Below are 12147 nucleotides of genomic sequence, written 5' to 3'. Positions count from 1 at the left end.
GATGCTCTCTTAGATACCCAGAGCCTAAGCCGTTTAGGGCTTTATAAGTTATAACTCGCACTTTGTATTTTGCCCGGAAACCTATTAGCAGCCGGTGTAGCTCCATCAGTAAAGGAGTAATATGGTCTTTCTGAGATGATCCAGAGACCAACCTGGCTGCCGCATTCTGAACCCACTGAAGTTTCCGGACTACGTACAAAGGTGTACATGAAAGATCGTGGCCAATCGCGGCCACTCCGCTAAAGGGGGCGTGTTGAGTGTGATTGTTCATTTCTGGAGCTCTCTGCCCACCCGCCCTAGGCATGGGAAAGGCATGTACATCCCTTTAAATGCCATGCTATGCCATGCCCGTGCTTCTTCAGACAGAAATGGCACCAGTGCCCTCCAAGAAGCCCTGGACCTAAACAGTCCTACACAAGCATGATTTCGGGGTGGCGGGATATTGGAGGGGGAGGCACTATTTCCCTGTTACTCTGGAAAGGGAAGGGAACACAATGACCTCCTAGGAGGAGATGTGTATATGAGGGAGGTCTAAGGATCCAGGGGTGGGGGTGGGGGGTCTGTCCTACCATGACCTAGAATGCTCTTGCATCCCTGCTAACTGGGCAAAGAGGCACCTTTTAACTTGGTGATTCTCTTTATTTAGCAGAGGGAGAGTAACTGGCCCTATCCACCCCCAGCACAGTTCCTCCAGTGACTGTTGCTGGTGTCTATCTGATGTTTCTTGTGATTGTGTTGATTGTAAGCCCTTTTTGTGTTGATTGTGAGCCCTTCAGGGACAGGGAGCCATCTTATTTGTTTGCTATTTCTCTGTGTAAACCGCCCTGAGCCATTTTTGGAAGGGTGGTATAGAAATCGAATTCATCATCATCATCATCTTGGCTTTTTACCCAGGCCTTTACATGATTGTTTTATTGCTGCTTCTCTGTGTTTTTATCCATGTATAGTTTTTGTATATTATATATTTTAATATTGGATTGTTTTTATATTTTTAGCTAAATATTTTTAATTCATTTTTATTATGTGTTTTAACTTTTGTAAACCGCCTTGGGGTTGTTTTTAGTGAAAGGCAGTATAGAAATCTAACAATAAATAAATAAATAAATAAATAAATAAATCATCATCTTGCGAAGGATCGCCCCGTCAAAGCAGTCCGTGCAGACCACAGAGAGCTGGTCTTGTGGTAGCAAGCGTGACTTGTCCCCTTAGCTAAGCAGGGTCCGCCCTGGTTGCATATGAAAGGAAGACTAGAAGTGTGAGCACTGGAAGAGATTCCCCTCAGGGGGATGGGGCTGCTCTGGGAAGAGCATCTAGGTCCCAAGTTCCCTCCCTGGCAGCGTCTCCAAGATAGGGCTGAGAGAGACTCCGGCCTGCAACCTTGGAGAAGCCGCTGCCAGTCTGTGAAGACAATACTGAGCTAGATGGACCAATGGTCTGACTCAGTATATGGCAGCTTCCTATGTTCCAAACCACACACCTGGTTATAGCTGCCTTTTAAACCCAACCCTGGGTACTCCCCCCCTCCATTTGTTCCCCTCCCGGTGCTGTGATGGGGTGTCCTACTTATGCTGCCACCTGGAGTGTTTGTGCTTGTGAACACACATCACTGCCACTTCATTCTTGGGGAGCGAAGCACTTGGTTCCCGTCCTGTCATCCCGTCCCCTTCCCCTCCTGCTTGCCAGGTGGGGGGAGTGAGGGACGGAGTGGGGAGAAGGAATGCCCCTGTGTGGCGGTGCCGCTTGACAGGCTGACAAGCTTGGGGTGGGTGTGGCGGCGTCCCTGTTGCCAGGCAACCCCATAGCTGGATAGGTGACAGGAGGGTTGCTCTGAGGCTGTTGCGGAGAGAGATGGCCAGCGAGAAGCACTGCAGCCATAGAGCGGCTGTGTGCCTGGGCAGGTCTGCGCCGCCGTCTCTATGATTGCGGTTTGATTGCAGCCCTCTCTTGGAGATGCTGCCAGGGAGGGAACTTGGAACCTAGATGCTCTTCCCAGAGCAGCGGCTCCATCCCCTGAAGGGAATCTCTTCCAGTGCTCACACTTCTAGTCTCCCATTCATATGCAACCAGGGCAGACCTTGCTTAGCTAAGGGGACAAGTCATGCTTGCTACCACCAGACCAGCTCTCCTCTCCTTGAAAAATTAAAACAAGCACGTGTGCAGTGCTTTGTGTGTAGCTCATAATGCATTATTATTAATTTTTTTAAAAACCCTAACGAGAGTGGACAGAGAGAAGTTTCTTCTCCCTCTCTCACAACAGGAGAACCATCCCATGGAAATGAATGCTGGGAAATTTAGGACTGACAAGGGAAGCTCTTTTTCACACAGTGCATAATTAATCTCTGGAATTACCTGCCATGGGATGTGGTGATGACCACTGGCTTGGGCGGCTTTAAAAGGGCTTGCACAAATTCATGGAGGACAGGGCTATCCATGGCTACTAGTCTGGTGGCTATAAGCCACCTCCATCCTCGGAGGCAAGTTGCCTCTCAATACCAATTGCAGGGGAGCAACAGCAGGAGAGAGGGCATGCCTTCAGCTGTTGCCTGTGGGCTTCTCAGAGGCATCTGGTGGGCCACTGTGTATGACAAGGTTCTGGACTAGATAGGGCTTGGGCCTGATCCAGTAGGGCTGTTCTTAGGTTCTTAGCTAACTGAGGATTTCTAATAAGAAGAGAGGTCAAGCAAGAGAGAGGGCATGCACATACCTCTTGCCTATAGGCTTCCCAGAGGCATCTGTTGGGCCAGTGTGTGAAACAGGATGCTGGACTAGATGGGCCCCCTTGGGCCTGATCCAGCAGGGCTGTTCTTAGGTTCTTAGCTAACTGAGGATTTCTAATAAGAAGAGAGGTCAAGCAAGAGAGAGGGCATGCACATACCTCTTGCCTATAGGCTTCCCAGAGGCATCTGTTGGGCCAGTGTGTGAAACAGGATGCTGGACTAGATGGGCCCCCTTGGGCCTGATCCAGCAGGGCTGTTCTTAGGTTCTTAGCTAACTGAGGATTTCTAATAAGAAGAGAGGTCAAGCAAGAGAGAGGGCATGCACATACCTCTTGCCTATAGGCTTCCCAGAGGCATCTGTTGGGCCAGTGTGTGAAACAGGATGCTGGACTAGATGGGCCCCCTTGGGCCTGATCCAGCAGGGCTGTTCTTAGGTTCTTAGCTAACTGAGGATTTCTAATAAGAAGAGAGGTCAAGCAAGAGAGAGGGCATGCACATACCTCTTGCCTATAGGCTTCCCAGAGGCAACTGGTGGGCCAGTGTGTGAAACAGGATGCTGGACTTAGATGGGCCTCCTTGGGCCTGATCCAGCAGGGCTGTTCTTAGGTTCTTAGCTAACTGAGGATTTCTAATAAGAACATAAGAACAGCCCTGCTGGATCAGGCCCAAGGATGTCTATCTAGTCCAGCATCCCGTTTCACACAGTGGCTCCCCTGCAGCTGGGATTGAGAGGCGTCGTGCCTCTGTATCGATTCTAGTTTTGAATCCAGATTGAATCACTTGGCACTGCAAGGGAAACTTTGAGCGAGGTGAATGCTAGAAGTGACCCCTAATCCTTCTCTCTCTCTCTCTCTCTCTCTCTCTCTCTTCCTCACCCCCGCCCCATTCCAGGATGAGTTCCACCCGTTCATCGAGGCCCTCCTCCCCCACGTCCGGGCCTTTGCCTACACCTGGTTCAACCTCCAGGCCCGGAAGCGCAAGTACTTCAAGAAGCACGAGAAGCGGATGACCAAGGACGAGGAGCGCGCCGTCAAGGACGAGCTCCTGAACGAGAAGCCGGAGGTGAAGCAGAAGTGGGCTTCCCGCTTGCTGGCCAAGCTCCGCAAGGACATCCGGCCCGAATACCGCGAGGACTTTGTGCTCTCCATCACGGGCAAGAAGCCCCCCTGCTGCGTCCTCTCCAACCCCGACCAGAAGGGCAAGATGCGCCGGATCGACTGCCTGCGCCAGGCTGACAAGGTCTGGCGCCTCGACCTCGTCATGGTGATCTTGTTCAAGGGGATCCCGCTGGAGAGCACCGATGGGGAGCGCCTGGTCAAGGCCGCCCAGTGCACCAACCCCGTCCTCTGCGTCCAGCCTCACCACATCAGTGTCTCCGTCAAGGAGCTCGACCTCTACCTGGCGTATTTCGTGCGCGAGAGAGGTAGGTGGCCGTCCTGCGCTGGGCGCCGTCCGGTCCGTGGAGGCTAGCGGTCGCAGCGGTTAGATGGAACCTCCCTGTCCAGAGGCAGTCTGTCTCTGAATGCCGGTAGCTGGAGGGCAAACAGCCACAGTGGTCACCTTTGTGCCTTGCATGGGGGCTTCCCGGGGGCACTTGGCTGTCCCCTGTTGGAAGCAGGGTGCTGGGTTAGATGGCGAGGTTCTTCTTTCTGTTCTTTGAGAATTGCATAAGTAGAAAGAGCATGTTGTGGAGGGTCTTTAGCTCAGTGACAGAGATCCCGCTTGGCTTCCCGGATTAATCCAAGAAGGGCTAGGAAACAGTGGTTATAATAGGGCAAGGGGAGACAGTTGTCTGGGGGCCCACTGCCTTGGCCCCCCCCCCGAGACAAGTCACATGACTGACTCCCCCAGCCGCACACCTGCCAGGGCTTCCTTCAGTTGTATTCATCCTCTGAAATTGATGTGAGTGTTAAGACCTGGAGCTACCAGAACAGCATGTCCATAATTTACACAACCTTTTAAAAAATAATTTAGGATGATGTTCTGTTGTGGCACATAGGTGTTCTCTCTCTCTCTCTCCATGTATAAATTTTACTATGCTTTTTGTTACCACTATTCAGCCTCATTTAAGATTTCTTTACTGCATGAGTTGAGCTTCAGTGAAGGGAGGGGGGGCATTTTAAAATCTTGTCTCTGGGCCCACTCCAACCTTGCTACGCCCCTGCTAGGAAAGCTTCCTATTAAAACCTGTAGAGCTGCTGCCTATCAGTGTAGACAGTATTGAGCTTCATGGGGGGGGGGTCGAAGCCATAGCTCAGCAGAGAGAACACCTGCTTTGTATACAGAAGGTCTCTGGTTCAGTCCCCCCCAGAATCTCCAGGTCTGGGAAAGCGCTCTCTTCTTGAGACTTTGGCGAATGGCTGCCAGTCAGAGTAGATCGCACTGGCCGAGGTGGACCAAGTGTCTGACTCCGTTGGCAGCTTCATGGTGTGTTTGTGTGTGTGTGTGTGTGTGAGAGAGAGAGAGAGAGAGAGAGAGAGAGTCCATTGATGAGAGGAAGGGAAAAGATCCAACTTTTGTGACTCAGTGCAGATGCTTTGGTTTTATAATGTGCCGTTTTTCTAAAAGAACGTTGGCGCACCTACGGTGGGAAATTGCTCCAAGGAGTCCCTCTGAAATCAAAGCCGGGCGACGTCTAACTGGCCCTTTTAATTCCAATGGGACTACCTTGAGTCATTTCCCGCCGTTATGTCCACCGCTAATGGGACTGCCTTTGCGTTGGCAACCGGGGCTGTCTTTGCAGTGCCGCTTTCTTGTTTTGGTCTCTCCTTAAGGTGGCGTTTCTGGACTTATCTGCAGTGTCCGGATGCAGAGTGGGAGAGACAGGAGAAAGTTTATTTTAAAAAAACAACCACCCTTCCCCTCTCCAGATCCGCGTGAAGGCCGAGGAGAAACCGCTTCTCCCCCAGGCTGAGGCTTGGTGCAGCATTGACGGGAGGTCCTTGATCCGGCCACCTCGCGGCTGCCTCCTCTCCCTCCCTCCCTCTCCTCCTCACGGCTGCAGCCTCCTGACCTTGACCCCGGCCGTCTGGGGCTCCAAGGCGGCCTTGAAATCACCTGATCCTTCTAATTGGTAACAAACCCCCAGGCAGTAAATACACAGCTGATAAGGCCTCTCTCCCCGCCTGTCACTTTCCCCTGGCTGGAAGGAGGCTGCCTTAAGGTGGCTCTCGACTCCTGTTTTAAGGCAGCAACGTGGGGGTTTCTCTTCCCAGGCTGCAACTCCACCCATGGGCTTGGGCGAAAATTCTCTGACTGTGCGCAGACGGTGGGATTTCCTCCGTCCTGTTCTTTGATTTCTCTCCGTGTTCGGTGCCTCTCTGAGTCCTATTTAAAACCATTGCTGACAGATCCTTGTGCACTTTGCTGAAGGGCAAAACCGTCCTGTTGTACATGGTTTGTTATGCGCTGTTTCTGCGCACCATGCGCAGAAGTGCTTTGTGTGATGGTGGCGGTGAAGATTTGTGAACTTCTGTTTCTTGGGAGAAAGGGCTAATCAGTGTCTCAAGTGGGCATTAACCCCTACTAACTGGGCAAAGAGGCACCTTTTTAACATGGTGAGTCTCTTTATTTAGCAGGGGGAGAGCAACTGGCCCTATCCACCCCTAACACAGCATCCCTCCAGTGTCTGTGGCTGGTGTCTATCATGTGTGTCTTTTTTAGATTGTGAGCCCTTTGGGGACAGGGCGCAATCTTCCTTCCTTCCTTCCTTCCTTCCTTCCTTCCTTCCTTCCTTCCTTCCTTATTTATTTATTATTTCTCTGTGTAAATCGCTTTGGATACTTCTGTTGAAAAGCAGTATATAAATATTTGTTGTTGTTCAAGATGAGGTTGAACTCCTATGTTCTTTCAAACCTCTAACCAAAAAATAAAATAAAAATGATGTTGGGGGTTCAGCCTGTATGGCATTTAACTGTTAGCCACTTTTTCTTTTTTCTTTTGAAGGGGAATTGGCATATAGGTTCCAAAAAATTTTTCCCCCTTGGCTTAAATACAAGTGACCCTCATTATCTGTGGTCCTGGCACCCGTGGTTTCGCGTATTGACGGTGGAGTCATATGGACCCAGTTTCTTTATTTGCAGGGTGAAAATAGGGTTATTTTAGCTTATCCATGGTTCTTGCATGGCCAGGAATGACTTCTGACATCATTTCCTGCTGCCATTTTGTAGTGCTAAGCCATTTTGTGGCTCTTTTATGCAAACACGCACACACACCTCAAAAAAAGAAGAAAAATCCCCTGGAGGATTTGGAACGGTTGGGGAGCATTGATGGATAGCTAAAGATCAATGTACAGTGCTTATTTCTGCTCCCCCATTTTTCTTGTGATTTTCTGCACACTTCTGTGTGCTTAGGAATGTAACCCCCCCCCCTCAATCCACATAGGGTTAAGGTTTCTTCATTCATGGTTGCTTTATCTGCGGAAATAGGTGGGAACAGAACCCGCACAAATCACAAGGGCCTCCTATAAATCCTACTTTTTTCACAGCCATTGATTGTTCCTGCTATTTAGGCACAATTACTCCTTGAGTGGTCCTAGTTCATCAGGGAACACCTACTAGCTGTGATGGTAACCTGAATAGTCGGTTGGATCTGGTCATATGCTGGTACCTCCGAAGTAAAACATAACCCATTTAGACTGTGGACAGCGCCTCCTATGTGGGCCCCGTGGGTGATCCTAGCCAATTAGGGATCACTCTAGTAATCAAATGATTTGGTGGCAACCCTCCAAACATTGCTGCGAATGTGTGGGGAGGCTTTCAGTTATGCTGTTTGGAAAATACCCCATCCCCTACCTTACTCAGTCGAAAGTTAGGAAATATTCCTGTTGGATCGGGGTGGGTGGGGGAAACATCCGTGAAACAACCTTAATCCTAAACTACCTGGGATGAGAGCTGGTCTTGTGGTAGCACTGTTTTCCCTCTAACAGGGATTTCCTGATGTTGTTCACTACAACTCCCAGCATCCCCAGCTGCCGTAGCCTTTGGCTGGGGATTATGGGAGTTGTAGTCAACAACTCCAGCGCTACGCTGATGACACCACTCTGATAGCTGAGAATGCAGATGATCTGCAAGCTTTAGTAATGAAGGACAAGGAGCACAGTGAAAAAATGCGACTACAATTAAATGTAAAGAAGACTAAACTAATGACAACAGAAACAGCAACCAGCCTCAGAATTGACAATGAAGACACTGAAGAGGTGGATAGCTTCTGCCTTTTAGGATCGACCGTCAACAGTCAAGGATCCAGCAGTCAAGAAATACGCCGCAGACTAGCACTTGGTAGAGTTGCAATGAAGGCCTTGGAAAGGAGATTTAGATGCCGTGACGTGTCTACACCTACAAAGATTAGAATAGTTCGGACAGTGGTCTTTCCCGTGACACTATGGATGTAAAAGCTGGACTTTGAAGAAGCAAGATAAGGAAAAGCATTGGCGCTTTTGAACTTTGGTGCTGGAGAAGACTTTTGAGGAGACCACGTACAGCCAGGAAAACAAACCAATGGATCATGGAACAAATCAATCCAGAATTTTCACTCGAGGCACAAATGACCAGGCTCAAACTACCATACTTGGGACACATTCTACGAAGACCCAGCTCCCTTGAGAAGTCCATCATGCTGGGGAAAGTTGAAGAAAAGAGAAGAAGAGGACGGCCAGCAGCAAGGTGAGTGGACTCGATGACGACAGCCATGAATGCACCACTGAGAGACCTTCAAGGCCAAGTTGAAGACAGATCATCCTGGAGAGAATCTATCTAGGTGGTCGCTAAGAGTCAGCACTGACTTGACAGCACTTAGTCAGTCAGTCAGTCAGTCAGTCAACAGCATCGGGGAACCCCTGTTAGAGCAAGCAAGCATGAATTATCCACTTTGTTAAACAGGGTCTGCCCTGGTTTGCATTAGAATGGAGACTATGTGTGAGTACGATAAGATATTCCCCTTAAGGGACAGGGCTGCTCTGGGAAGAGCACCTGCATGCTTGCATACAGAAAGTTCCAAGTTCCTTCCCTGGCAGCATCTCCAAGATCGGGCTGAGAGAGATTCCTGCCTGCAGCCTTGGAGAAGAAGCCACTGCCAGCCTGGGTAGACCATACTGAGCTAGATGCACCGATGGTCTGACTCAGCATATGGCAGCTTCCTAAGTTCCTTATGATGCCTGCGTCTGTCCTTCTGCTGGTAAAGTGTCCTGGATCTGCTTTTGCTGGAGAAAGAGCCTCCCCCCTGGCTTTTTAGCCCTGGGCTTCTGCGAGGGTTTGGGGCGTTGCGTATTTGGGGACGGATCAGGCAGCCCAGGCTGGCTGGAGGCTGGCTGGCTGGTCCTTGTTAAGATGCAGCTGCCGTTGCCTCTGACATTATCAGTCTGGAGCAGTCTCAGACTCTCTCCTTCCCTTCCCCTCCTCCTGATAACGTTCTTTTTCCCTCCTGCGTCAGCAAAAAATCTCCTCCGCCGATTTTCCTCTGCAACGGGCGACCCCGGAGCAGGCGCATGCGACGTGCCAGACCAAAGGCGGGTCTCTCTTGAGCATCTCTCTCTCCAGCCCATCCCGAGCGCTCACTTCAGGGCCCAGAATAAAAAGATTAGGGCATGCCAGGAGGCCATCTAGTCCTTCCCCTGGCTATCCTGCCCCCTGCCCATCATAGGAACATGGGGAGCTGCCGTATACTGAGTCAGACCCTCGGTCCATCTAGCTTAGTATTGTCTGCACAGACTGGCAGTGGCTTCTCCAAGGTGGCAGGCAGGAATCTCCTCGGCCTAAACAGTTCCGATCGCAATGCTGCAGAGATCTGAACTCTTCCTAATGCCAAACCCGGAATCTTGGTGCATCTTTCTGTGCTCACCTCCTGTCTGATATTTTGCACAAGGCTTGTCTGGGTAGCTGCAGCAGAGGAGGAGGAGGCCAGTGGGTGGCGGTGGTGGGGGGCGGGGGGGGGGAGAGTTTCTTCCTGCAGCCCTTGGCTGGCTGCAGGAGTGGAGGTCGTGGCTGAAAGTCAAAAGCATTGCAGCGTAATGGTAATCAATCTCCCGCCATCGATCAAATTGTACCATGCCTCCGCTTTGCGTGCTGGCAAGAAAATGCCGTGCTGGTGTTTGGGGGTGGGGAGGGTGGGTGGGAAGACCCTCCTTAAAGCAGCCCCCAAGTTCACTTGGTGACCGGACAGGGGAGGAGAGCTGGTCTGGTGGGGGGGGGGAAGCATGAATTGTCCTCTTTGCTAAGCAGGGCCCACCCTGGCTTGCAGCTGAATGGGAGACTACATAAAGGTAAAGGTGTGCCGTCGAGTCGGTGTCGACTCCTGGCGCCCACAGAGCCCTGTAGTTGTCCTTGGTGGAATACAGGATGGGTTGACCATTGCCTCCTCCCACACAGAATGAGACGATGCCTTTCAGCATCTTTCCTATATCGCTGCTGCCCGATATAACATCCCAGCGGGGATTCAAACCGGCAACCTCTGGCTTGATAATCAAGTCATTTCCCTGCTGCACCATTTATTTATTTATTTATTTATTTATTTATTTATTTATTTATTGCATTTTTATACCACCTTTCATTAAAAGATAGCCCCAAGGAGGTTAGGTGGCTACCATTAGGTGGCTACTGTAAGATATTCCCCCTTAGGGGATGGGGCCACTCTAGGAAGAGCACCTGCATGTTTGCAAGCAGAAGGTCCCAAGTTCCTTCCCTGGCAGCATCTCCCAGATCGGGCTGAGAGAGATTCCTGCCTGCAACCTTGGAGATGCCGCTGCCAGTCTGTGTAGACAACACTGAGCGAGACGGACCGAGGGTCTGACTCAGTATATAGCTGCTTCCTCTGGAGATGCAAGAAATCCTTTCTCCGCCCTGTTGCTTGGTAATGAAAGGCCTGCGTCGGCTCACTCATGAGTAGATCTGTCCTTCCCTTTTGAACGGCAAATTGCCGTGATAGGCCCATGACAAACATTCCCCAGCTTAGCAGCGGGTGGACACCTTTTCTTGGGGGAGTGTCTCCTCATGAGTAAGCAAACAAACACACACACACACACACAGAGTCTACTGCACTAAACTGCAACATCTTGGATAGCGGCACGCTGTTGCTCGAAGACGGGGAGTCGTCTCAGGATCGGGGCAACCCACGTGAGATCTCGGCCTGAGTTCTCACGAGACTTTGCCCCACCTGCCAAGGGTTATATAAAGCAAAGCTGGCCAGTGATGAGGGCCCAGTGACTCCCGTGGAGAGCAGAAGGCAATTTCTCTCTGGAGCAGTCTGTGAAAGGAACAGATTGCCAGACAGGGGAATAGCACGGCTCCAGTGGCCATGATTCTGAGGCCGTCTGGAACCCTCTGCACAAGTGGAGGTGGAACCTTCCCCTATCCAAAGACAGATAACCTTCCTGCTCATCTCTGCTGGTTGCCCAGAGCAGAGTTGCCCTAAAATTCTGAGTTCACACAATCAGGTCTGCTAGGATCACGAATCCTGATTAACTTTTTAACCGAGATCTTTGCGGCTGTGTGAACGCAGCCCATGCTAAATATGTGGAGGGGATGTCTATAGGTCCTTCCGGATGCCAATAACCTTGGGACGCAGTGCACAAATACCAACAACTTTGGAAAATGCAGTGCGCAGAGCTTGCAATATTTCGGTGGGTTGCAAAGTAGACTGGGTTTGGGGAAGAAAGAGGGAGAATGAAAAGAGGGGTTGAAAGATGGAAGGAGAAAAAGAGGACTGTTGCCTAAGCAATGCAGTGGGACTGAAGACTTTGGGGTGAAGTTAGTCATAGGAACATAGGAAACTGTCATATACTGAGTCAGACCCTTGGTCCATCTAGCTCAGTATTGTCTTCACAGACTGGCAGCGGCTTCTTCTCCAAGGTTGCAGGCAGGAGTCTCTCTCAGCCCGATCTTGGAGATGCTGCCAGGGAGGGAACTTGGAACCTTCTGCTCTTCCCAGAGCGGCTCCATCCCCTAAGGGGCATATCTTACAGGGCTCACACTTCTAGTCTCCCATTCACATGCAAACCAGGGAAAACCCTGCTTAGCAAAGGGGACAAGTCGTGCTTCTACCACAAGAAGAGCTCAATGAAGCAGCTGACTTCTGTGCCAAGGGACCCTGGCAGGGGGCGCTGGGTTCAGAGTCCAGTTTGGCAATTATGCAGAACATTGGAGGCCAACGCACCCAGGTGGAGCAGACAAATGCGACATTGCCCACTACCCCTCCGATGAGGCTGGCGTGCAAAGGGCTGGGAGGAGTGGGGCCGCTTGTGCCCCCTTCCCTGCCCCCATCTGAGCTGGCAAGTGGCCACCTCTGCTTCCCAGCCTGAAACCCTGGAAGGATTTTAAAAAAGCAGGCAGATGGCCCCAATCTGCCAAGCTGTGTTCTGACACCAGCCGTGCGGCTTCCATGCCTCTATGTGCATCATCCGCATGGCCAAGTTCCCCCCAGCCCCCCATGAGGAGTG

The 12147-nt window shown here is 51.0% G+C and overlaps 1 protein-coding gene across 7 annotated transcripts in view; it reads left to right on the top strand.

Annotated features, from left to right (window-relative positions):
• Nucleotides 1-12147, top strand: part of NFIC (nuclear factor I C) — a 110445-nt gene that overhangs the window by 42095 nt on the left and 56203 nt on the right. For all 7 annotated transcript variants that reach the window (XM_053296090.1, XM_053296088.1, XM_053296091.1 and 4 more), the window contains exon 2: nt 3609-4140. In XM_053296090.1, the coding sequence (XP_053152065.1) occupies nt 3609-4140 (532 nt within the window). The remainder of the gene's footprint in view (nt 1-3608; nt 4141-12147) is intronic.

The sequence above is a fragment of the Hemicordylus capensis genome, chromosome 2 (genome assembly GCF_027244095.1).
Source record: "Hemicordylus capensis ecotype Gifberg chromosome 2, rHemCap1.1.pri, whole genome shotgun sequence".
Classification (NCBI taxonomy): domain Eukaryota; kingdom Metazoa; phylum Chordata; class Lepidosauria; order Squamata; family Cordylidae; genus Hemicordylus; species Hemicordylus capensis.
The sequence above is the reverse complement of the archived record's forward strand: the minus strand, read 5'-3'. Positions and strand labels throughout refer to the sequence as shown.